At 48.0% G+C, this 26135-nt stretch overlaps 1 protein-coding gene across 4 annotated transcripts in view; it reads left to right on the top strand.

Annotated features, from left to right (window-relative positions):
• BBS4 (Bardet-Biedl syndrome 4) overlaps positions 1 to 24257 on the top strand; it is a 35007-nt gene extending 10750 nt beyond the window's left edge. For 2 of the 4 annotated variants that reach the window (XM_039557520.1, XM_010412450.3), the window contains 14 exons: positions 4972 to 5051; positions 7689 to 7752; positions 8468 to 8579; positions 9129 to 9201; positions 10691 to 10744; positions 12096 to 12223; positions 13701 to 13755; positions 15225 to 15293; positions 16643 to 16795; positions 16904 to 17075; positions 17715 to 17784; positions 20567 to 20708; positions 21072 to 21279; positions 22789 to 24257. In XM_039557520.1, the coding sequence (XP_039413454.1) occupies positions 4972 to 5051; positions 7689 to 7752; positions 8468 to 8579; positions 9129 to 9201; positions 10691 to 10744; positions 12096 to 12223; positions 13701 to 13755; positions 15225 to 15293; positions 16643 to 16795; positions 16904 to 17075; positions 17715 to 17784; positions 20567 to 20708; positions 21072 to 21279; positions 22789 to 22946 (1538 nt within the window). In that variant the 3' untranslated portion in view covers positions 22947 to 24257. Of the gene's footprint in view, positions 1 to 4971; positions 5052 to 7688; positions 7753 to 8467; positions 8580 to 9128; positions 9202 to 10690; positions 10745 to 12095; positions 12224 to 13700; positions 13756 to 15224; positions 15294 to 16642; positions 16796 to 16903; positions 17076 to 17714; positions 17785 to 20566; positions 20709 to 21071; positions 21280 to 22788 lie in introns of those variants that run through there. The other 2 variants (XM_019293626.3, XM_019293627.3) reach the window with 2 other exon arrangements.
• The last annotated feature ends 1878 nt before the right edge of the window (positions 24258 to 26135 follow it).

Raw genomic sequence — 26135 nt, 5'->3', positions numbered from 1 at the left:
TCCAATCCAGTGCTGCTGTGTGTCCAACAAGCCTTGCCTGATGATGGGAGCTGATAACCTCCATCCTTCTGGCTTTGCCCCAGCCCAGCTTCTTGCTTTGATTTCTTCAGAGCAAGGTGCAGTGGTTTTAAACTGCCAGAGGGCAGGGTTAGATGGGATATTGGGAAGAAATTCCTCCCTGTGAGGGTGGGGAGGCCCTGGCACAGGGTGCCCAGAGCAGCTGTGGCTGCCCCTGGATCCCTGGCAGTGTCCAGGGCCAGGTTGGATGGGGCCTGGAGCACCCTGGGCTAGTGGAGGGTGTCACTGCCCATGGCAGGGGCTGGGACTCGATTATCTTTAAGGTCCTTCCAACCCAAAGCATCCTGTGATTTTAAGATTCACTTTAAGAAATTCTTTTGGGCTTCTGCTGCCTCAATATCAAAATGTCACAAATAGAGACTTGAGGAGCTGCCTGTGTGTTTGTTAGTTTTGAAAGTATCTCTGTGCTTGGATGATGCTGTTTTGCAACATGGAATTTTGAATTAGAATTTGGAGAGGGATAGCTGAGTCCTTTTGGAACACCTGTCTCATGTACGTGGTACCTACTGTGATGGATCCAGACTGTGGCTCATGAAGCTACTGCAGAATAAAAAAATTAAAAATACTTCTATTTAATTGCCTTTCCAAAGCTTTTCTGCCCTCTCCTTGTGCTGTATGTTATGTGTGCTTTAGGTTATTGTGGATTTTGGGCAATAACAAGTTCTTCTTTGTGTCTTCTTGAGTCTTCTGCCCTTTTGCTACTCTTGCCCAGGTTGCTGCAGGTTGGGTTCAGAGTTGGAAGGGGTGAACTGGGGCTTGGACCCTTTCCAATAATCTGGATTGGAAGGAGGGCTGGGCTCTGAACTGTTTTTTTCCTCTGAGATGACTAAAACGTGTTCTTGAGCCACTTCTTACTGCTGGTGCTTCAGCAATCATTTCCCCTATGAAATCTCTTAAGAGCTTCTGGGGTTTTTTTTCCCCCCTCTTCTTTTTACAGCAATTTAAAGCCCTTTTATTAAATCTAAACCCTACTGTTTGATAGTTCATCTCTCAGCTATAATTACCCAATATGAAAATGCAAGCACAAAATAATTTCCTAGGGAGGTTTACACAAAAGGGAATAACTCATTATTATTTTTTTCAGTCCTTTGAGAAAATCTATAAGAGGATGAATAAAGGGAAGAGTGATGATGGAGCAGCGTAGATACAAACCTGATGATCTTACTCTGATTCTGTCAGGGTTTCCGCTCCAGTGGCTTCCTTAAAGGAGCATTGTCAGAAAGAAAAATCACATTGCTGGAAGTGGCTCGTGCAATCAATCACTGGCCAGCGAGGAGGTAGGGAATCAGATGGATTCCCTTTTGAATTCAATCAAAACACACTTCAAAGGCATTTAATCATATATTTGGTGCCTGACTCCCTGGTGCAGGACTTTTGTAGTCCCACAAAAGTGAGGCCAAAAGACAATTATACAAGTTATAAACTCTTTTTGCTGTAGATACCAAGTTTTTTGATAACTCTGTTTTCCTGGACTGGCCCTTGGGCAGATTGATTTACAGAAAATAATGGCTTTTTGTTTCTTCACTGCTAGAAGGATCTAAACTACGCTTTTCCAACCTGTGCCTGGATTATTGCTAGAGGTGACAAAGAAAAGTGTGTCTTCATATAGCAGTGACATGGGAGAAACTCCTGAAGGTCCATATGTTGAAGAAAGTGTTTTATTCCCTTTCTCTGGAGCTAGAAACCCAAATAGCCAGGGATTTGTATTTCCATTTTCTTCAGGAGAATGCAGTGACCCGTGGCACTGCGAGAGCCCTTATCAGCAGGCTGGGGGAGCAAACCTGAGGGAGATAAATGCACCAGGAGCAGGTATCCACTGCTTTGTGGGGAAGCAGAAATGCAGATTAAGATGGTTGCGGCTCTGGATAGGTGTGTAAGTAACTTCCATTCATTCTTTCTGCATCTGAATAGAGCATGGAGCCTGGTAATAATCCTTTGGGGGGGGGATCAGATATGTTCCTGTGTCAAATTTAATCATGCATTTAGACACAGATTTTGGAAAACATCAGAATTGTTTGCCTGCTTTCAATTTGCTTGTCTTAGGGAGAAAGAAGAAAAAAAGCGAGTCGTGTCTCCTCAGTCAGCCTTGTTGCTATTTTCAAATGAGATTTAGGAGCATAAAATCTCCCCATGTTTTCCCAGTCCCACACAGTTATCCTTAGCTCCGTGTATCACTGGGGAAAGCAGAGCTGCTTTATCTCTGCAGATGTGAGCAGTGCTCACTCCTGGGGCTCATGGTGGCTTTTGATTGCTCCATTTCTCTCCATCCCAGCACTTTTAGGCAACTCCATGGGTTTTCCCCTTTCCCTTTGCAGCCTGATGCTCTGCTCAGCCCTCACTCTGACGTTCAGCATTTCTTCCTTCCCATCCCTGTTCCCAGTAGGCGTTTCCATGGCGTGGGAGTGGAGTATAACATCCTTCTTGTCTCAGAAGTGTGAAAAAGCTCTTTCCTTCAGGAATTAAACAACCAATCCTCTATCCCCTCTCTGGTTTACTGGCCTCTTATCTTAGCCCACAACATTGGTGTATATTTTAACCTTAAATGGTACTTTTTCTTTTTAACCTCCCAGTAAGGCATGAACAGATGGTTGGAGACCCGGGGGGGGTGTGTCTGGAGAGCTTTTGATTATTCCCTATTTCAGACAGCTGCAGGATTTTCTAATTTGAGACTGTCAGTGGAATGTTGATGGGTACACAGAGTTTGCAATGTCTGTCCTTAAATCCATACTTACAAAAGAAGGTGAGAAGTGCCCGGGTGTGTCAGGTTTGGTGTTTTACATCAGATAGTGGCACCAGGAGATGCCAGGCAGGAAGGGCACACAAGTCCAGCTGCTTTTATAGAATCCCAGACTGGTTTGGGTGGGAAGGGACCTTAAAGCCCATCTCATCCCACCCCCTGCCATGGGCTGGGACACCTTCCACTGGACCAGGGTGCTCCAAGCCCCGTCCAACCCGGCCTTAGACAACCTGGCATTGCCAGCACCCCCAAGTGCTGTGTTTCTGTCACACCCTGGCACCCTTAATAACATTACACAGGGGAGTAGTTACAGAGTGTCACTGAATTAGGTAGTCCCTGAATGGGCTTCAGATGTGAAATAGTGGGGTTTCAATCCATTTATGGCTATTTAGGCAGCCTCTTGACTCTTCTCTTCATCCTTTCACTCTAAGGACAAATGGAAAACGTAAAGCCATCAGAAACCAATCTGATCTGGGAACACGCTTATTAAAATGCCTTACTTACAAAGATCTAGGTACTCCACAGCAGAGCAGAATTTGGGAACATCTGGATCCCTGATCTGTGCATTTCTGTAAGCTTAGCCTGTCTGCATTACTCTTTTGTTTGGATTACTTCTTTGTTTGGATTACTCTTTTGTTTGTTTGGATTACTTTTTTGTTTGGACTGCAAGCTTTCTATTTGTTTTAGGGTAGTTGAACCTTCTTTAGAAGGTATTTGACCTTAAATTGCTAGTGCGCACACTTAATTCTCAGCTCTAATATAAATCTAGATGGATATTCTGGAATTCAAGAAAGAAAAACCAAGAAAATGAGAACGGCTTTGTGAAATGTTTTCCAAATTCAACAGCTGAAGGATGTTGGTTTTAGGAGCTCTCAGTGAAACTGGATTTGATGTGGGTTGTGGGGGGGGGGGGGGGCCTGGTGTGCTCCAGAAGTGATTAAAGCTCAGCCATTCCAAAGATAATTACTCTTGGCACCTGCCTCCCGACGTGATCCAGCCCTTCCCCCTGCAGGGTTTCTTCTTGCTCACCTCTGCTGGCAGAGGGGAGCACGGACTCCCAGTGTCAGCTCCTGAGCCCGAGCATCCGTGGGGCGCTGGGCTCCGTGCCGTGCCCCGAAGGGCTGCAGAAGCTGTCCCTGCCCCGCGTCCCCCAGCTCTGCCCCAGCCCTCGCCTGGCTTTGCCTCTGCACTCGTGTCACAATATTGACTTGCAAACACGGAGCTTTTGGGCCAGTTGCTATGGTTACCCCTCGGAATGGAGACTCCAGTCCCAGGCAGTACATTCCCAGCCTTAATGAAATGCACAGCAGCGTGTTCAACTTGTAAACCCGACGTGGATATCGCTAAGCAACATCCATCCGTGATTTGCCATAATTACTGCTGCGAGCTCCGCACCACTGAAATGCTGGAGCACAAGGCTTCCTCTTCCTCCACCGCATCAAGTGTTTTTCTGCAGTAGCTTCGCAGTCTCTCAGACCTGTGATGTTTCATAGTCCCTTCACAGTTTCAAAGAACTACGTCTGACCTCTTTGAATTATTCACACCTTCAGACCTCTTCTCCCCAATCTCCTTTTGTGTGTATCGCCCGTTTCCTGTTCATTCACTCCCAGAAATTTATCTTAAAGACCTTTGATTCTTCTGCCCTACTTTCAAGATGTGAATCCAACTCATTTCCTCCAAGCTGCTTCTTGTGCATTTGAAAAAATCCAATTCCTCCAGCCAGTGTTGGTGTTGAATTAAAATGTGTGTGTGGAGCTGTTTACTCCAGGAGCCACTCCAGAAGGAGCCGATGCCTCAAGTCCTTTAGAATCCCAGACTGGTTTGAGTTGGAAGGGACCTTAAAACCCATCTTGTTCCAACCCTCCTGCTGTGGGCAGGGACACCTTCCAGTAGACCAGGTGGAAGGTTTCTGCTTAGAGCTTTTATTTAGTGTCTATCCTGAACACGGTGTTTTATCCACCAGTTTGAGAAGTAGAATAAAACCAGACCCTGGTTAGAAGTCCACACTCCAGCCTTCAAGTCAAATCATTAATTGCAATTTCAGTTCTTGAATGACTTGCCTTGTGCTGGCAGTTGGGGTGGTTGGGAATATCTCTCCCAGGTTCTCTGCTGCTCAGTCTGATCCCCTGTGTTCTGTGAATATTTTCCATCTACAGCACCGGAGCTGCCAGTCCTAGAGAGGAAGAACTGGTTGATTTATCTGCTTTACGTCCGCAGAGACTACGAGGAGTGTAAGGTAAGAGCTGCCTCTAGAACCTGGGAATTATTTTACTGATGTAATGAAAAAACAGTTTTCTTGACAATTTCCAAACCACCCTCTTTCCTGACTTCTTTTGAAATAAGGGAACCAAGAGAAAACCCAAGCAAAATTACTTCAGTGTTCTCCAGTCCTTGGCTACCTTCAGGATCTGAGGGTGCAGCTCTCTGGAGCTCAGGATGTCACTGGGAGGGGAAAAGTGGAAAGAACTGCAAACCTCTGTTGTTCCAAGGGATGGATGGGGTTTTCCAAACTGATAATAACACAGTTCCACGGTGCAGGTTTCTCAGTGGTCCTTCAGAGACGCTGTGAAAACACTTCAGCTGAGGGAAGCATTACTACCAAGCGTAAATAAAAAATATCCTGGTTACTCTTGAGCAAAATTCTTTCAATTTACACATGATCCATGACACGCTTTAATTCATCTTGGGCTTGGTGAGTAGTTTGGGACTGGTTGTTTGTTTGGGATTATAATGGTAAGTGGACTAAGGAAATGGCAAATAGTTATTTAACAGTGTGTTTTCCTGATAAAATGAACACGAGAAGAGGGTGCACCCAGGGGCAGGAGCGGGGGACAAGAGTTGCCTTTCTGATTCTGGCATGTGCAACAAAGATCTGAAAAGACTTTTTGGCTTCTGAAACACCAGGTTGGTCAGGACTTGCCTCTGCTGGAGAGGTCCTGAGGGTGCTTAGGAAACGAGCAGGCTGGAGGAAATTCATTTAGCTCCTAATTAGCAGAGCCAGGGCGTTGTATCATCAGTGCAGTGATTTCCTCTCAGGTGTTGGTTTGCACAGATAGAAACACAAGTGGGACTAGCCCTCAAAACAGAAAATTGTTTCCCTTTTTTGTTGTCTGACTGGAGTTCTTTGGTGTACATCCGTGTGTCGATTGTTTCTGTGGTGGGATGTGGAATCGCAGAGTACAGAAAAGAAAAATATGTGCAGCTTAGGAAACCAGAGAAAATAACGAGATGATATAAGGGCAACACTGACGTCTCCATGTCTTCATCAGTCATGGAAGCAAGGAAATAGCAGGGAAAAATCGAGAGAAGACAGCTAATAAATACTCTTCTGCTTGGCAGGCCAGCTTTGCTTTTCCTCAGAGCTCACAAAGCAGTGTTTCTGCAGTAAAAATCAAAGATTCCAGGACAGTTTGGGCATTGTTAAAATCCATTAGTTTAGTCTCACTAAGAAACAAGGGACCTGTGGTGTTAATTCATTTTGGTCTTTCCCACTCAGTGCTTTGAAATGCTCCCTCTCTAACGGTTTTAAAATCTCCCATAGTTTTCAATGAACTAAAAGCCTGTTAAAAAACTATTTATTTATTGGCATCAACTCCCCAAAGTGAAGGCATTAAAGTGATTTTGACCCTTTCAGTGCCACTCCAGCAAGGTGCCAGGCAGACATCCCCGAGAGTCTTCAGCTGCAGCATCCCCAGGGATGACAGAGACTGGCTGGTGTCCTGCCAGTTGTGTCTAAATTCTGTCATCAGCACCTTAAATAAACTTGGGGGGGGAAATCTGGGATTACAGATCATATTCCTCAGTTGTGGGCCTTTTGCTGTGGGACTTCTTAGGGTTTACAGAATGAATCAGATTTCTCTAAAAGATAGCTCTCTATTGCCCTCTCTTGCTCTGAGAATCTGGGTTTATGTAGATGGAACAATCCAGACTATCTGAACTGAGGAGATGTTGGGTATTTCTGAGTCAAATGCTTTATAATAGTGCACTTTGTAACGAGTTATCTATATAAATTAGCAGGTACAGGTGAGGGAAGAGCAGCAGAAGGCCTGTTCTTCCTTTTCCTTCCTCTCTTTACAAGTGAGGAGTGTCAATAAGAACGTTCCTTCTTCTCAATAACAACTTCTCAGTTAATACCTTCTCAAGAATCACTTTCTCAATAATAGTTTTCCTCCCATGTGCTGTATTTGAGGTTCAGTTTTCAGGTCCTTCACTTCTGTTCCTCTCGGAGGGAGGGGATGCTGGTACTGACCATACACATCTGGAATGCCAGATGAACACCAGGTCGCTGCTCACCCAGAAATTATTCTTACCCCCTGTATCTCTTCCACTTCTGCACAAAAGAGGAGTCTCAGAGCACAAATAATGCTCTTGGTTCTTACTCAGGGTGTTCATCCTCCCAAAGGTGGGACCAGCTGTGGCTATGGAATATATCCAAGCTGCACCCACCCCACCCCAAACTGGGAGCTGCATGGATGCAGCTAGCAAGAATTTGCATTTTCATCCGGTTTTTCCCCGTGCACTCCTCGTTTGTTCTTTTGGCTTTCATTGACTCAGCTGCAGTTGCTCCAGTTCAATTTATTTCTTCACAAAGGGCCTGGAGTAGATAGCCTTATCAGCAGAGGATGCTTTCAGAGATGCCTCGTGGCGTTTTCCCCAGGTAGTATCTAATTATCTTGGGGAATAGGAATGAACAGAGGAATACTAAAGAGCCATAGTGTTCCTGGCACAGAGCCCTGGCCTGTGCACTGTGTGGTTGGGCCAGTCATGGTCCAGTGCCCTTGTTACAGGTGGGGTTGTGGTTTTTGTGACTGGAACCAAATCTCTGGAATCAGCTGTGTTAAAAGGATGTGAGTTTACAATTTTGTCCTTCCAGGCTGTCATCAAAGAGCAGCTCCAGGAGTCCCAAGGGCTCTGTGAATACGCTGTCTACGTTCAAGGTATGTCCGAAAATCTTCTTTTTGCCAAAGCAGGTCACCCCTGATTTGAGATACAGAGAACAATACAGGGGATAGATGAGGGAAACGTAGAATTATGTAAAAAATACATTTTTTTCCCCTGCTCGCCCCATTTAGTTTTGAAGTTTGGGATTTCCACATGAAATGGGCACATTAAATGTCCTGTTTTCTCTGTATTTGTCACCAGTTCCTCCTTGGATTACGGGCTCCTGGCCTTCAGTGCATTGGTGTGTGTTTGATTGTGTTACAGATGCATGTTTTTGGTTCGTTACCCACCCCAGGTGGTTGTTGTCTCACTCCTTGCTCCAAGGATGGTATTCCTCTTCCTGCCCTGCCCTCTGGCCCCTAAAAAATGTCCCCCCAAATGTGGCATTCCAGTTCCAAGTGCCATGGTGGCAGACAGTGGAGATTTGCTGGCAGGGACATACTGCAGCCTGGAGAGGCTGGGGAGGGGAGAAATCCAGACTGCATCTGTACAAGGAACTGCCCAAGGTTTAACGCTTAAAGGTTTTGTTCTGACGCCCAAATTTCTCCGGGCACACAGAGTCCTGCCTGCAGACACAAACTGCGGGTGCTGCAGGAGGGGGAAGCGCCAGAGGAGCATTGCTGTCTGTACTCCCCCTTCTTTCCCTGCTCTCAGAGGCACGTTTTTCCTGCTGAGAATGGATTCATTTGCCTGCTGTATGTTGTCTTACAGCTTTGATATTTCGCTTGGAGGGGAAAATTCAAGAATCTCTTGAACTTTTCCAGACATGTTCCATTCTGAACCCTCGAAGCGCTGACAACCTCAAGCAGGTGGCACGATCCCTGTGAGTGGTGTTTTATTTGTTGTTTCTCTTGGATGTGCCACCCAGGACCTTCCATGCTTTGTTTTTCTCTTAGGCTGCTTGATTCCAGACATGTTTCCTCCTTATCAACACTTGGCTTGGCTTCCAGAAGCGTGGGTTGTTCTTTAAGCAGAATCTCTGTTATCTGCCTGGCTGCTGTTGTCTTTTCCTTTGGGCTTCAAGCAGAAAGGTGATACTGATTTCAAGGTCCAGAGCTACAGGTGCTGACCTGAGCTGGGCAGACTTGCCCTACAGACCCTTTTCTGTCTCTGGATGTTGTGTTAGGGCACCTGTCTCTTTCCTTGGAGACAAAAGCAGGCTGCAGAGCCTGGGCATTCATTCCTTACATCCCCACCAGTGCCAGGATGGATGACCTTGGTCCTCAGGGGGAGCAGTGCTGAGGTTGTAAACTTCTCCTGCAGATGTCTGGAGAAGCAGCAGATAGGATCATTTCTCACTGGCAGAGGTGATAGTGGCTGCACAGCAAGGTCTGAACACAGGAAAAACATAAGCATTGCAATCCTTCTGCAGGTTTCTCCTGGGGAAGCACAAGGCAGCCATCGAAGTGTACAATGAAGCAGCAAAACTCGATGCGAAGGACTGGGTGAGTGTTCAGGGAGTTGCAGGTCCTTGTAATAGCTGCAAGCTTGTCCCAAGCCAAGGTGAGCTCACACTGCCTGTGGTCTGAGCCCGGTTTGGATCACAGGAGCCAAATCCCACGCGTTGGCTTGGGGCACGGAGAATTGAGCAACGTGTTTGAGCTTTGCAAAGGATCATTTTAACATAACCACATCTGTACTTTAAGGGAAGTATGGGGAGAATTTGGAAACGTCGGTTATTAAAACTTGCTTGAGTAATTGGGAAAGCTTTCATAATGCAAAACACCATATACAGGAGCAGTGATTAAATTAACTCTTATGTATAAAAGGACAAAAGCATTGCAAAGGGAAAGGTGGGACAGTGGGTGAGGGAGAGGCCATGCCTTGCAGCCTTCTGCAGCTGCCTGTTTTGCCTGCAGAAGTGTTTCTAAAGTAGGTTTGCAATATGTGAGCTCATTCCTTTGTTTCTCAGTACATCTAAAATTCAGGATACAAGGATAACTTTGGTGTTAATTTGACTTACCCTGTGCCAGACAACTCACAAACCTTTTGTATCATGAGTCTTTTCCCCACCTGCATTCCCAGTGCTTGGCATGCCTGTAACCCTGTTTACAGCCTGGCAGGCAGGTGCCAGTGGGTATTTGGATGAGTTATTCCCAGTTCCTGGCTCAGCACTGGAAGCACAGCCAGGCTGTGCTCTTCCCTCGTTCTGCAATCCACAGCAGCCCAGAGTCTCTGATTCAGTTCTGCACAGCTGCAGAGGCTGCGTGGAGGAAAACAGGTTAATGGGGAAATAAGAGAGTTTCCTGTGAAAGGTCAGGGCTGTCTAAGATGGTGAATCAGTGAAATGCTCACCAGAATAAAATCAGGAATGGGAGGACCTTGCTTTTGAGGGATGTGCTGGGGTGGGGAAGGTGCCTTGTGTGTTAAACTGTGGGTGAGGAATTAGGGGCACGGACGATCCCTACAGTGTCACCAGTGTGTTTAGGATCCCTAAGGGATCTTCCTCCCTGTGCAAAACTGTGTAGGATGCCAGAGGGATATCAGATACTCCAGTGCTCAAGTTGTGTTTTGGAAAATGAGGCACATCTTCCAGTTTTGTCCAGCTGGGTTGGACACTGTGCATATCCTACTGATGTACAGCCAGACTGAGTCACCCATGAGGGCAGCTTTCCTGGTTTTAGAGAGTGACACCATGGTGAAGAAACCGATCTGTGCTCCTTGTTCTCTGAAGAGAAATGTCTGGTCTCTCTTAAAAGAGATTTGTCATTTCTGTGGTTTTTGTCTCAGTGGCCTGTAATGTTTTGTGTACAACTCCGCTTAAGCTCTGTAGGTGCCTGAAGTAACTGGAATTTATAGGTTTACTTGTTCTACAAAGCAAGAAGGGTGTGGGCAGGCATAGGGCTCTCCTGCTCTGGGTCAGTGTTGTCAGATTTTATATTTCTTACCTTGTGCTGATTTGGTTTTTTGGTTTGTTTTTTTTTTCCCATGCAGGAGATCAGCCACAACCTGGGTGTGTGCTACATGTACCTGAAACACTTCAACAAGGTAATGCCAGTGGGAAGCAGGAAGCATCCCAGAAATGTCACTGTCTTTGGTAGCTTGAAATGGATCATTTGCAGCAAGAGGTATCAAGGAAGTTTTTTGCTTCAGTGTTTGTTTCTGGGAGCAAAGGTTTGTGAGCTGTCTCTGTTTCCATTTGTGTGCTGAATTACTTTGAGTCAGCTGCAAGTCAGTGAGGTTGGATAAAGGGAGATCAGCTTGTGGCAGGGCCAGAGGCTTTTTCTGAAATTTAAGATTTTTCAGAGAACATTGCTGGTTTTAAAGGGAATGCTTGAGAAACGTCAAACTAGACAGAAAATGGGCGGTGCTCCAACAAGAGCTGCTTCTGTCTCTGAGCCGTTTAAAGTCAGACCCAGGCACACTGCTGGCTTTGTAGGAGCAGCAATCCAGGTCCATCCTCTTGAAGCAAGAGAAGGATGGTGGTAAAACCCCGAACCATTTCCCCAGCACAAACTCCTGCACCCCATGCAGAGAGTTCCTGAAGGAAGCCTCAGCTCCTTGGGGCTGGCAGGATTCAGAGGGAAGGAGTTAGGGGATTGTTTGCTGGAGGTGCAGCAGGTCTTTTTTGCCTCCATGGGAAGGTTTTGCTCCTCTGTCTGAAGCTCCTTTTGAACTAAATCTGGAGTTAGTAAAGGAGTTCTGGAGGTTCAAATGCAGTTTTATTCCCAGTTCCTTACTTAACCATCCCCTGAGTGCTGCTGGTGAGCACTGAGCTGTCTCTAATCCAGCTACTTTGTAAGGGAAAAAACAGCATTTAGACCCTTTTTGTTCCCAATTTGGCCCAGCTGCTCCCTGCTGCTCTTGCTGGTGGGGTGCTGTGGCCCTTGCAGCAAACCCCAGCTGTGCTCCCTGTTTGAGGCATCCCTGTAAAAAACCAACCTCTGGAGTGTGGGTTCACACTTGGGGTTTGTTGGCTGCACTAACACCTTCCCAACTGGGACCTGCTGACATCTCCACTCAGATTTTCACTTGCTCACTGCTGGAATAAGCATTTGAAGGAAGAAAAAGTATCAGTTCACCCAACAGATCCAGAGCATCCCTCAAGCCAAACAAACTCAAATCCAGGAACAGGCCTGTGCTCATCTCCTCCTTGGGAGGCCATTGCCTCTTGCTTGCCTTGAAGGTGTTGCCTTTTGCTGCCCCTAAAAGCAGGTGGCTGCCAGTGCAGAGCTTGTTCCAAGGATTAGCTGGGCTGGAGGTTGTGTTCCCCAGGCTCAGGGGGTGTTTGTTGGCTGTCCTCCTTCCCTGGCTGTTGGGGATTACTCGTGGGCTGTTGCTTTGCTGAGGGCTCTGTAATCATTTATTGTTTTTTTACTCTCTGTGGTTGTGTTTTTAGGCACGAGACCAACTCAACAATGCCCTGGAGCTCAACAGACACGACCTGACCTACATGATGCTGGGCAAAATTCACCTCTTGGAGGGGGAGATGGATAAAGCCATTGAAATATATAAGAAAGCTGTAGAGTAAGAAATATCCCTTTTTTCCATCTGCCCATTCCCATCCTATGCCAGGAGAAAATTGATTGGTGTCCCAGATCTGAATTGAGGCCATGATTAAAAAGCTAATGGTAATTACGGAGGCTCTGAGCAAAGCTGGCGCTTCCAAGCACTTGAGCTGTCTCTGCTCCTGCTGACAGTGTGGCAGGGAAGAAGGGAGCTGTTGGAAGGGCTGCCAGAAAAAAAAGTGGAATAACAAATGGACGGAGATGCCTGGGAGCAAAGTGATCCAAAACTGACTTCCTCCATCCCAAAGGTTTATCTCCCAGAACCATGTAACCCTGACTGTCCCTCCACAGTCACTGGCTGGCTGTCACTTGCTGCTTTCCCTCAGAGCACTTTGTGGCTGAGGGAGATGTGCTGGTGCACAGGGAATTTCTCCCACCCCTTCAGTGCTCCTCAGTGCCCACCTGTCCTTGTTTTAGGGCATTCCCAAGCATTACCAGTGCTGTCAAATGTAGCTTTGCCGTGGAGGCCAGCACTGGAAAGAAAATCAGGAGCGTGTTGGGAGCCACTGGAGTACCCATGTAGTGTCTGCTCACGTCTGCCCTCGGCTGCTGCCTGACAGCGGGTGGGGTTGGGCAGACATTTGGACTAATCTAGAATGTCTATTACATAAATAATCCTTGCTAAGCATCTTACCAGGTTTATATTCTTATCCTGGTGCCCCCCTGCCCTCCTTTCTTCTTCATTCCTGTTTATTCCTGGGGGTTTTTTTTGTCTCATCTGCCTATTACATTTTTCTTGCTGTTTCCAGCTCCAGGATAGTCAGTTATTCCATGTTTATGTTCCACCAGGCACAGGTGGTTTTGTTCTGGTTGAGGTGTAGAGGTGCCAGTGTAAGTGTGCAGATCAGATTTTTTTAAGTCTTGGTAGCAGGGAATTAAAAGCTGACGCCTGTTGAGGTGAGTGAGACCACAAATAGTGTCTCTCTCTGCTTTCTCCTTTTTTGTTGTGGTTTCCATCCTATTTATTTGGGATCTTTTTATACGGTGAATTAAAATTCTGATGAGGAGTGTGTAGGATCCATCAGGAATGCTGAGGATTGCCTGTCCTACATGGCCCAAGAGGCTTAGGAGGGATGGATTTACAGGGTGGTTTATGAGAGATGATGGAAAATCCCATTTTGTATTTCCAGGTCACTGATTCAGACTCACTTTGAAGCTTAACAAAACCACATTATCTTATTATGTATCCAGATCTATTTCACAGAGCCTTGCTGCCTTCCCACTGATACCCAGAAGATATTTGGGAAGCTGAGGTGTGATGTTATTCAAAGGAAGTCCCCGTGATGGCAGTTGTTCTAATATTTGTTTTTAATAATAACAGTTTAATTTCCTGAAGTGATACCACAGTAATGTAGCATCAGAATTCCATGTTCTGTGTTTACCCTGTTCTGGAAGGGCTGAAAAGCAAACCCAGCCCTTTGGCTTTTGTGTTCCAGGTTCTCTCCAGAAAACACAGACCTCCTCACAGCCCTGGGCCTACTGTACCTGCAGGTACTAAATGCTGTTACTGTTACAAAAACTTAATTATTTTCAATAGAAACATGTTGGGTTTTTTACAGAGTTAATTTCTGTCCACCTTCCTGTGACTTGCACATGCTTCTCTACGGACTGAATTTAACAGGGCAGAACTTGCTTTTCTGTATCTTCTCATTGCTGCTAAAAGCAAGCTGATTCCCTGGACCAGAGCCAGAGCAGGAATTCTGTCTGGCAACCACCCTAACTCTGTTATAAATCCTCCAAGTATAACAAAACATGACTAGGCATTACCTTGTTTCTGCAGCAGGAGTCTTGCAAGTTATCCTGAAAAAGCAGCCATGAAATTGTGAGTGTTAATGCACCATAAAGGAAAATCAGAATCAATTTAAATAACAAAGGTGTGTTTATCCTTGTGTCTGTGAAATGGATGGGAAGGGCTGGATTATTCCAGAAGTAATCTTCCCAAAGAGGGAACAAGCAAAGAAGAATAGGCAGTAGTGCCTGAAAGGAAGAGGAGGCCCTGGAGCTGCTCCCAGGGCTGGAGCCCCTCTGCTCTGGAGCCAGGCTGGGAGAGCTGGGGGTGCTCACCTGGAGAGGAGAAGGATCCAGGGAGAGCTCAGAGCCCCTTGCAGGGCCTAAAGGGGCTCCAGGAGAGCTGGAGAGGGACTGGGGACAAGGCATGGAGGGACAGGACACAGGGAATGGCTTCCCAGTGCCAGAGGGCAGGGCTGGATGGGATATTGGGAAGGAATTGTTCCCTGTGAGGGTGGGCAGGCCCTGGCACAGGGTGCCCAGAGCAGCTGTGGCTGCCCCTGGATCCCTGGCAGTGCCCAAGGCCAGGCTGGACAGGGCTTGGAGCAGCCTGGGACAGTGGAAGATGCCCCTGTCCATGGCAGGGGGTGGAATGAGATGAGCTTTAGGTGAATTCAGGTGAAACCACAGAATCACAGGATGGCTTGGTTTGGAAGGGACCTTGGAGCTCCTCTGGTTCTGATCCATAGGATTTAAGCAATTCCAAGCTTTCACATGCTCATATATGGCCACAGTGATGCCCACTAACACCTGCAGTCCATGAGAAGACAAGGGAAGGGTTTGTCACCTGAACAGGAGAGCCCTGGGGAGTGAGGAATTTGTGGTGAGGGAATTGGGGATGTGCAGAGTAGCAGTGTGTAGCCTCTTTTCTGGGATAAAGGAGCGGAGACCTGTGAACCCAGAGCTCATTTGTGTGTGAAAAAGTCAGAGTACAAACTCTCTGGAAACCTTTGGTTGGGTCAGAACAGTGAATCCAGCCAAGTCAAATAAATTCTTAGAATCTGTTCTGTGGATTGTCAAACAGGAACACATGTGTGTGATGGGAGCACCATAAAACTCACTCTTCTCACTGTATAACTGAACCAGAAATTCTGGTGCCCACAAAACCTGTATTCTCCTTCTTAACTCCCCTTACTCCTGAATTTCTGATGCTTATGTACTTCTTTTGCCAGACTGGGGATTACCAGAAGGCTTTTGAACACCTTGGAAACGCACTTACCTATGACCCAGGCAACTACAAGGTACGGTGAGGAGTGGAAATGAACCAAGTGAACCCTGAGGGGACACCTCCTAAAGCTAATCCCACTGTCAGAGCTCTGCCATCTGCATCTGGGGCCTGGAGAGGCTGGAAAGGACCCTGCCCAGAAAGCTTTTGGTGAAATATATTTCTGGGATGTTTCCCTGGGTAGGGAGTTGGGTGTGTGTGGAGGTAGGGAAAGGGGAGGAGGCAGAATGTGGGATGTTAAATTGATCCCTTTGGTTTTTAATCTGAAGTTGCACCAAAGCCAGGTGGAATTTACTTTGGAAGGAAGGTCTTCTGGATTTTAAAAATCCCAGAAGAGCGGTGCCAGGTCCCTTGTGATCCAAGTGATACTGCATTTTATTATTCTCCCATCTGCTGATACCCTGTGCTTCCAGCTGCTGTGTGTATTTCCTTGGCTCTGGCCTGGAAAGCTGAGCTTGGTATCTAGGTTTCATTCCTCGTTGTGGAACTGCTTCCCTTTTTAGGGCTGTTACTTCATTTCTCTCCTTTTTTTCCCTGTTAACGATGCAGAGCATTGAAATGTGTGGTTGACAAACATGAGTTGTTGTGAAAACACCTTTACACTTACGGATTTTACTTGTCACTGTGAAATCTTCTAAAGGACTTAACTAGTGTGGTTTAAATATAGTGTGTTGTACTCACTTCCATTTTTTCCCCCATGCATATTCCCATTAATTCGCAGTATCAGCCAGTCAGTGTGAACTAGGAGAGCTTTGCTGCATATGTCTTGCTTGAGTGCATTTTACTCCCCACTTAACTTGCACCAGAACTATTTCTATCTGTGCTTGGTTGTAAAAACAATCTATTAGTGCACAGATCTTTTCAGAGCCTCAGACTCTAAGAAGTACTTCTGTCACCCCAAAAAACACCCTAAACATTTGCAATGTCATGTTGCAATGTTTATGGAATCACAGACTCACAGAATGGTTTGAGTTGAAAGGGACCTTAAAGCCCATCCTGTTCCACCCCCTGCCATGGGCAGGGACACCTTCCACTAGCCCAGGTTGCTCCAAGCCCCATCAGCATGGCCTTGGGCACTTCCAGGGATGGGGCAGCCACAGCTGCTCTGGGCAAACTCATGTCTGAGACAGTTAGGATCAAAATAGTGCAGGAAGAAGCAGACTCAGGTTTGTTCTTCACCCTGTGTTCTGCTCTGTGGTAGGAGATTCCAGAGTCCCCATCTGCTCCCACTGTTGGTCTTGGCAGCCCTTAGAAGTGAAAGGGTTGTTCCTGAGATGGTTTCAGTTTAATCATTTTGTCCTCTGGTGTTCTTGCTGTGTCTGAGCAAACGGGGCTGTGAGTGGCTCACTGTTGTCTCGTCCCCAGGCCACCCTGGCTGCTGGCAGCATGATGCAGGCCCACGGGGATTTCGATGTCGCCCTCTCCAAGTACAAGGTGGTGGCCAGCAGTGTTCCTGAGAGCCCCCCTCTCTGGAACAACATTGGCATGTGCTTCTTTGGGAAGAAGAAATACGTAGCAGTAAGAACCCAGTTTCCATTTTTCTCCCATCTGCATCAAATTCCATGCAAGCACAAGATTCCTGTCATGAGGAGACTGTTCTAGCATATTTATCCCTCTTTTTTCAAGGCTATCAGCTGCCTGAAGAGGGCAAACTACCTGGCTCCCTTTGACTGGAAGATCCTGTACAATCTGGGCTTGGTGCACCTGACGATGCAGCAGTACGCCTCAGCCTTCCACTTCCTCAGCGCTGCCATCAACTTCCAGCCCAAGATGGCAGAGCTCTACATGCTCCTGGCAGGTGGGGGATGCTCCGTGCAGCTGCCTGTGCATCCCACCTGGGAATGCCACGGCACAGGCAGGAGCTGTGTGATGAATTAAAGGAAGCACAGCATTACTGAGGAGCTGTTGCCCAATCTCTTCTCTCTGGGGGAATAGAAGGGAAACTTGCAGTCAGATCCAGATTAAACGTGGGACAAGACTTGACACATGTGAGACTGGGGTTGGGTTGCCTAAGGAGTGGGTGTGGGTTTCCAGCACTGGATGTTTTTGGGGTGAAATTAGATAAACATGTCAGAAGTGACATTGCAGGGTTAGATGGGATATTGAGGAGGAATCTTTCCCTGTGAGGGTGGCAAGGCCCTGGCACAGGGTGCCCAGAGAAGCTGTGGCTGCCCCTGGATCCCTGGAAGTGTCCAGGGCCAGGCTGGGCAGGGCTTGAAACAGCCTGGGCTAGTGGAAGGTGTCCCTGCCCATGGCAGGGTTGGGACTGGCTGGGCTTTAAGGTCACTCCAACCCGGACCGTTCCTTTCAGTGGGGTTAATCCTGGCAGTGCTCCAGACAACCCTGCTGGCACCTGTTTTATGGCATTCAGAATTGTCCTAAAAATGAGCTGCTCATGAAACTTCTCCTCCTGTGTGTATGTTTTGCTTTGGTGCAGTTGCTCTGACCAACCTTGAAGACATCGAGAACGCCAAATGTTCCTATGAACAAGCTGTGGCCTTGGACAAGTAAGTCTTTGTCAGAGCTGTCACTTGTTTGGTCTTGCTTTGCCTTCCTGCACCTCATTTCCTTTGCCTCTCACTGTGCCTCGACCCTAAATGGTTTGCAGTAGGGAAACACTTTCATTCTTGTAGCTGTGCAAGTGACAGTGTTAAAACCATTTTTTTTAAAATTCAAGTTAGCTCTGAAAACTGAGAGAGGATTTTATTTCAGAGCAACCCAAAGCTGTTTTTTGTTTTGCTGTTTGGTTAGTGAGTCAGTGGTGATGACTTTGGATGCCAGCCCTCCTTTTGGTGAATATTTATACACAGTGGAGCAGATTGAATAGAAGAAAACATACTTTTTAACCCGAAGTTTGAGCACAGTGTAGAGCAGTGAGATGCCTGGGGTAGTCTGTTCTGAATTGGGCAGAGGGAAGATTTTAGCTGGGAGAATGTGCAAGAAGTTTGTATAGAGCAAATAAAAGGGCAGCTCCTTCATTAAGAACATCTATGCTTGCAGTCTGAGTCTTAAAATCAGAGCACTTGGTTTCAGAAATGTTAAGCTGAACCTCAGAGTAAGTCATTATTTCAGGCACAAAATCAAAATTACCTCAGATTTATTAATAGTTTTGTTTCTGTCCCCAGTTTACTGTGAATATTTGCACACTTAGACCTACCAGCCCTGCTGAGCCCAGAGTCTGTCTGCAGGTGACAGAGTGGAGCCAAAAGCACTTCCACCTGCAGGGGCCACACAAGGTGGTGATAGATGAGATACAAGGGATAAACCCTTCCCTGGGAGGGTGGGCAGGCCCTGGCACAGGGTGCCCAGAGCAGCTGTGGCTGCCCCTGGATCCCTGGAAGTGCCCAAGGCCAGGCTGGATGGGGCTTGGAGCAGCCTGGGACAGTGGCAGGGGGTGGCACTGGATGAGCTTTAAGGTCTTTTCCCACCCAAACCATTCCATGGTTCTGTTCTAATCAGCTTTCCATGCCTGGCAAGGCAGGACAGGACCTTAAAGGCAGCACAGGCTCTTTAGTTGGGGGGTTGTGTCCTCTGCTCAAAGAGGAGGAGCAGTCAATTGGCTCTACAACTTTGCCCAGGTATTTGGCACTCGGGCAATGCTCCAGCTCTACAGTCCAACCAGCAAAATAAACCCTCAGCAAAGCAGAAATGAATTCCAACTGCCAGGGCCTGCTGGGAGGAACATGCAGACTGTGAGGCTGGTTCAGCTGACACGCTGTGGATTTTAGCCAGTTATAGTGTGGCTGAACCTGTGTCCCCACAAGTTTCCTTTGCCGGCGTGTTTGGAGCTCTTTGGGATGAAGGTGGTTGGTTTGCAGAGAGGGAGGCAGCCAGGGGAGGGATTTACATTGTCACTGACACGGGGGGACTTTGCAGAGCCCAGCACTGGGTCTGTCATCAGGAATGCTTTTGTAGTGGCCTGGGTGCCACGCTGGGGGCTGGAATGGAAATAGCTTGGAGCACTGTTTAGAAAAAGGTGTTCCACTCCTGGTTCTGGCTTGTGACTGTCCTTTCTGTGGGTATTCAGCTATTGATTTTTCTCTGGCTGTCATATTGCTTCTCAGCTCTTGAAGGCAGTGAAATAGCAGTGAAATAGCTCCATCAGGTTCAATTAAATTTAAAACTGGCTGTTCCCAGGACTGTCTGATCTCCTCAGTGTTTTGGCAAAATGTTTCTTCTGTGGTGGGCTCAGCATTCCAGTTTCCCAGTTAAAGGAGAAGCCATGGTTATAAATGCAGTCAGATTTCTTCTAAGAGTTGCCTTCCTTGCACTGGGATGGAGAGTCACCAGGACTGGCGAGTCAGAGCCTGCAGGTTACACTTCATTTATTGCCCAGTGCCAGCAGGGTCCTCCCCTTCTGCATTGCTCCAGAGGATGCTGCTTCTGCCTTGGCCGTGGGTGGTTCCAGTTATCCCAGCCACGCTCCAGGAGAGGGCACCAGTTCCTCACTCACATTTCTTGTGAACCCACGGAGCATTGGAGCGTCCCTGCCTGGCCTGTGTGCAGGGCTGCTGCTGTGGGGCCCACACGGGGAGCTGTGGGCAGGCAGAGCTCCTCCACCCCCGCCCTGGCACTCCTGGGCGGGCCAGATGGGGAGGGTTAATGTGTCCTAGTAAAGGAAGCGGATCGTTTGGAAAACGAGAGTGTTTGGAGCAGCTGTGCCTTGTGAAACTGCATTCAGGAGGGGAGGCAGGAGCGTGCAGGTGCCTGTGTTCACCTGTTGCAGTACCTGCAGTTGTGTGTGGTTTTGCTGGGGGAAGGAGAGAGAAGAGGTGAAGAAATGAAATGTGAACAGCACATTCTGTGGTGTGTCAGGTTATAAAACAAAACCCAAGAGCAGGGCTCTGTTCCACTGCCTGTCCCATGGTGAGCTGCTCTCCTGCCGACTGGGAATGCTGGGAGAGTCGAGGTAAATCAAAGATCATCTGTCTCAGTGTGACAAAAGCCCCTGTCACTGCTCTGCCTGTCCTGGGAGGAAGGGGCTGGGACACCAGGAGAGCCCCGGGATGGCCCCCAGGTGCACAGAACTGGCTGTTGCAGAGAGGGAGGCAGCCAGGGGAGGGATTTACGTTGTCACTGACACGGGGGGACTTTGCAGAGCCCAGCACTGGGTCTGTCATCAGGGCAAGGGTCTCAGTCATGCTCCCACAGGGCTTTGGCTGTAGCCTCTCCGTCAGTGCCAGACAGGGAGGTGTGTCCAGCTTTGCTGCTCGGGCACATCTTAGCATTATTCCAGCCAGGATAAGTGTTCCCACAGGGAATGTGATGCCTCCCACGTGTCTGCTGCAGGTGCAACCCCCTCATCAACCTGAACTACGCTGTCCTGCTCTACAACCAGGGCGACAAGCAGGGGGCCCTGAGCCAGTACCAGGAGATGGAGAGGAAGGTCACCGTGGCCAGGGAGAGCAGCGCGCCCGACTTCGACCCCGAGGTTTGTGCCTGAGCTCAGGAGCCACCCCAGGGCTGGCAGCAAACGAGGAGGAGGTTTGACTTTGAGTCCAGTTATTAGGAAGAAATTCTGCTTATGAGATTTTCCGAGCGGAGCGGGTGCCTGCTGAGAGCTGCTCGCTTCCTTTCTGCTCTTTGAAGCTCAGTTCTTCAATCAATACAGAGCGAGACAAGATTCCCTCTTAATTAAGGGACTGAATTAGCAGAGATGTTTCCCCCAAGCACCAAGCTGCAGCCAGCTCTGCACAGCTCTTTTCTTGTAGGTTTTTTTGATGGTGTTGTTGACTTTATTGTTGTCTGACGTGTCCCTGCTTACAGTGCTCTTCTCTTTTTACTTCTCGAGAAGATGGTGGAGATGGCCCAGAAGATGGGAGCTGCTCTGCAGGTCGGGGAGAGCCTGGTCTGGACCAAGCCCTCTAAAGAGTCCAAATCCAAGCAGAAAGCTGCTGTGTCAGGGAAATCCAGCTCTCAGCAGCCTTTGGGCTCCAACCAGGCCCTGGGTCAAGCCATGTCCTCTGCTGCAGGATATGGGAAAGCCATGCAGCTCCCCCCAGGTATGTCTCCTCTGCTGTTCTTTCAAGTGGAGATGTGGGAGGAAAGCAAAGAAATGTCTCCTCCCTTGGGAAGAGTTACAGCACATCTTCAGGAAGGGACTGACTTGCTCATACAGCAGTGAGAGCAATGTTTGGTGATAGCTTTCCCGGATTTCTGAGTTCAGGAAGATGCTCTGTGTAAGTGTATTTCACTCTCCTGCTTTTGCAGGGATGTGGGAGGCTGGGAAAGTTTCCCTTCCTGTCTGAGCCACAAAGATTCCATTAGCATGGGATTGTGATCTTGCTGTGGAAAGGAGGCATTTTCAGCAACCAGACCTCTTGCCTTTCTTTGGAAGGGCCCAGGAGCTGCTGTGCACAGACAGGCTGCTGCAGAGAAGGGAAAGGACAGACAATTTTCCAAAGCATTTTCATCATTTCTCTGACAGCAATAACTACAGCTGGATTGCTCTGAAGCTGCCCAGCCTTGCAGATGCTGCTGGGTTTAGAGGGACTGAGGGTTCTCAGGAGGTGGTGTGAGCCTTTGGAGGCTCAGCCCATGATTCTGTGTGCTGGGGCTGGGTAGGAGCATCTCCTGAGCCATTCCAAGCATGACCTCCTCTCACCCCTCAGCTTCCGAGGAGGAATGCGCTGGAGATGTTGCTCATCGTGGTGATTTTCTGTCACTCTTGGTCTTGTTGCCTGTGGACTGAACCAGGAGAGTGGTTGTGTAATCCAGGCCTCTTTTCTTTGGCATCCCTAAGGACATGTTCCATTTCTCACACATGGAATAAACTTTCCATGCAGGGAAGACTTAGCCAGAAGATCTGAAAAATAAAACTCACCAAGGGTTTAGGGTGTACCTGAAGGACTTTATTATCCAGATCAGAGAAGGGAGCTGGTTCATAGCATCAGCTGGCACCCTTAATTTAAGTGTAGAGACAACTTGTGTCCTGTTGTGATTTAATTCTGTAAGTAGCTACTTTAACTGCCTGGAAACCCTCCCCACATTTGCTAAAGCTGTGAACTGAAAACAACACTTTGGTTGGGGCTCCAGCTTGAGCATAAACCAGCTTCAGTGGAGCTGGAAGTGGCACTTCCCTGTGAGGGTGGGGAGGCCCTGGCGCAGGCTGCCCAGAGCAGCTGTGGCTGCCCCTGGAGCCCTGGAAAAGGCCAAGGCCAGGCTGGGCAGGGCTTGAAACAACCTGGGCTAGTGGAAGGTGTCCCTGCCCATGGCGTGGGGTGGGATGAGGTGAGCTTTAAGGTTCCTCCAACCCAAACCGTTCTGAGATTCTGTGATTCTAGAAAATGTTTTCCCTTCCAGAGCATGAGTTAATTCCTCCATTTGTACTGAATTCTGACAGCTGAGAGACTGTACCTGAGCTTCCTTTCAGCAGTGCTTTGGGCACTGTAAGGTCTGGATAGCTCCGTGTCAATAAACTAATGTTAGGCAGAAGGAATCTGAGGGTAATTAAAAGCCGTGACAAAACACACGTAGCCATAGAGTAACTCTTAACTGTGCTCTCTCCGCAGGTGCTGCAACACCAGCTCTGCCAAAAAAGCCTCCCTCCCTGCCTCTGGAAGCAGAACAGGAGCAGGACTCGGAGACGAGCCCTGAGGAGAACTCGGCTCCCCCGGGGGACAAGGAGCAGAGGAAGGAGAAGCCCCAGAGCCAGGAGGCAGCGGAGTAGGGCGGCTCTGGGCAGCACAGGCTGTGCAGGAGCCTCCCCAGGGCTGCCTGGGATTGGAGAAGGCACCTGCCCCGCCCTGCCCCGTGGTGGCCTCTCCCCAGTGTCAGTCCGGATGCAGCTGTGTTCCCTCAGTGACTTTAGCTCGAGGGCTCTGCCTTGTCCCAAGGAGTCGTGGCAGTGCCCAGAGGTTTCTGTGTAGCTGCTCTTAGTGCGGTCACAGCTCCCCACACAGCTGGAGCGTCGAGCCCTCCACAGGTTGGGTGTGAGTCCTCCAAAAGGACATTTAGCAAAGCCAGCAGTAGTTATTTAGGATCCTGCACCCTGAGGAGGATCAAACCCTTCCAGTGGTTGAACTGGTGAGCAGCTGATTTTGCATAAAGAACCGGTAAACTGGAGCTTCAGGGCTCTGTGTTTGCTGGTGAAGCTCCCCAGCTGTTTGAAATGTATTTCCTGCTTTTAGTTCTGCACTGTTGGACTGGATCCCTCCATAATTAGAGTCCAGGAGAGGAAGGTTAGTAATGGAAACATTCGCAGTGTGCAGGCAGCATGAGCAGGGCTCTGGGTACATCCCAGCCTTCAGCTGTGCTTTGTGGTTTGCTGCTCTTATCCAGAACAACATTAATGCATCTTCAGAGCCCAGCCAGGAGCTGAAGTGCTCTCCTGCTCCCTGGAGAACACTGAAGGAGTAGGACCCCTCACTTTCCCCTGGGTTCTGATAACCCAAACTGACTGCTTATCTTAAATGTGGCTTTTTTTCCCCCCAGCTGCCCTTTCTGCTGGGTTTTGTGTCAGGTCAGCTCTGGGACAGCACTCCTGTAAGGATTCCCTCCTGCCAGGAGTTAAAGAAAACAGAATTGTTTGGTAGAGCACTGGCAAATTGAAACAAACCAGACAAGGAGCAGTGTCAGTCAGGTACAGTGCAGAGATTTTTATTCACATTTAACTTCTTACACTGAAAGTTCCCGCAGCCTAACAGAGTGCCTGGGAAGGAGAGGTGAGGATTGCAGAGCAGGGGTGGGCAGGGGCTGGGAATTCTTCACCTCAGCCCCAAAACTTTAATTCAAGGCAGATTTTTGTGCTAGGATGCTTTGATGGGATAAATGTCACACAGGGAGCACGTACTGCACTTGGAGTTACTGTGAAGGGATTTATTTTAAATACATACTTTGTGAAAAGCTTATGCAACGAGGAACCAATTCTTCCATGAAATGAAGCAGTAGCACCTTCTTACTTCCTGGGAGCTTCATGTGTAAGGGAGCATTTTAAAATACATAATTCCAGTTGAATAATAAATAGAACTGCAATTCCTCATCCTGTCCCCTCTCCTCCCCTGGGCATGGCAGTGGTGGCATTTGCATGCAGTAAATTCCTGGGATCTTTCTGGAGAGCATTTTTGTGCTAATGGTAATGAGGCTGGACTGCTCTTTCAGCTGGAATTAAGCAAGAGACTCTTCAGCAGGACTGCACTGAGGCATTTAGGGATTTTGGAAATCACACCTTATGTTCCAAAACCTGTTTCTGGCATCAGCCATGATTCTAATCCCCTCTTTTCCCCCCTCAACGGAAAAGAATCATGAGCCTAATTTCTAGGGAAGCAGAAACCATCTGCTTTAGGACTTTTCTTCCCCTTTTTAGGGAAAGGTCTGCGATGAACCAGGGTAAATCACAGAGCTCACAAGGTACTTTGCATCTTGGCTTCTGCACAGGAAACAAACTAAAAGACATTCAAACATCAATGCCTGGGCAGCGAGACCTTGTTCCAGCCAAGAGTAATGATCTGTCCATCCAGCAACATGTGTTCAGCCCAAAAAATGTAGTGTTGAGGTCCCTGAGACAACTGGATGCTGATTCATGGTACAGGCAGTATTAGTGGGTACGTGCTGTGCTCCTGTGCTTGTTTGCTCAGTTGTGACTGAGCAAGGTGGATGTGGGGGCCTTAAAGCTGTTCAGAATTTAGATTTAGATGGGAAGTGGGTTTCAGTTGGCAAAGCCTCTTCTGCAGAGACAGACAAGCCTCAGTGCTGAATGGGGGAAAACTTTACTAAAATCATAAGCTCCACACATAAATGCATTCAAAAAGGGCCCATGTTATAACAAGTGCTCCATCTGCCAAGACTTTTCTGTAAGAGAAAATCCAGTTCTGCTACAAGGAAAGCTTTACCACTCTCTCAAACCACACTGCTCTAAGAAGTCCATGTTTTTAGTGGAAGACACAGGTGAGATCTGACCCCAGTCTGCACCGAGGGGAGCTTTCCTGAGAAGTTCACAGGTTTTCAGGGTGTTTTTTCCATTGCCCTCACCCCATTGCATTTTGATGGGATAATTCCTGCCAGCATTTATGTTCCTCAGCTGCTGTGAGATCTGCTGAGCACAGGCTGATCCCAGGCTGTGGGGAACAGAGCTCCTGGCCCTGTGCCATTTCCAACCTGCACCTTTCCTTTGCTAAGGGAACATCCTCCCACCAGAGTCTGGATCAGTGACTCCCTGAGAATTCAGCCTGGAGCCACCTGAGATACCACACGAGAAACTGCTCTGGAGTGACAGAGGAGAGCTTCATCCAACATCTCCAACAGGCAGAACCAGCTTTCTGGGCTCTGAGATCCAAGTTCTACTGCAGAGGTTACTCAGATCCGGTATTTTCCTCTGGTTTTCTGCTGTTCTCCCCTAAACTCTGAGGTTCCTTAGGCCAGGAATAGCAAGGCAGCAATTGTGTGACACAAGTCGTGCCAGCGCTGCTCTGGAACAGGTTGCACACAGACACTTCAGCTGTTCACTCGCTCACAACCCTCAGCTTTCACCTAAGCTGCAAGCTCCAAAAGCACCCCCAAACCAACATTTTAGGATAACTGGAAACTGAGTTCTGTTGTACTATGTCACAGAAGTGTCCCATTATTCAACTCTTTGCTCAGGACATGGCTGGAAAAGTCACCCTGTGGCACAGAACTGATAATTCAGTGTATCATTACAGAATAGAGAGTAAAAAAAAAAAGCCAAGCACAACTGCTGACAGTTTTCCATTGGGTTTTGGAATGGATTTAGTGCTCTGCTGCTTTCCAAGCTTTGGTTTCCAGTGGCTAAGGAGTGGAGCTGAGCTCTAAACCATCCAGCACAAAGCAGTTAATGAGGTCTTTGCCAAAGGCTTAGGAAGAACATTCAGCACCAGTTCTGTAAAATGAACTTGGGAGGGGA

This window comes from Corvus cornix, chromosome 10 (genome assembly GCF_000738735.6).
Source record: "Corvus cornix cornix isolate S_Up_H32 chromosome 10, ASM73873v5, whole genome shotgun sequence".
Taxonomy (NCBI): Eukaryota; Metazoa; Chordata; class Aves; order Passeriformes; family Corvidae; genus Corvus; species Corvus cornix.
The sequence above is the reverse complement of the archived record's forward strand: the minus strand, read 5'-3'. Positions and strand labels throughout refer to the sequence as shown.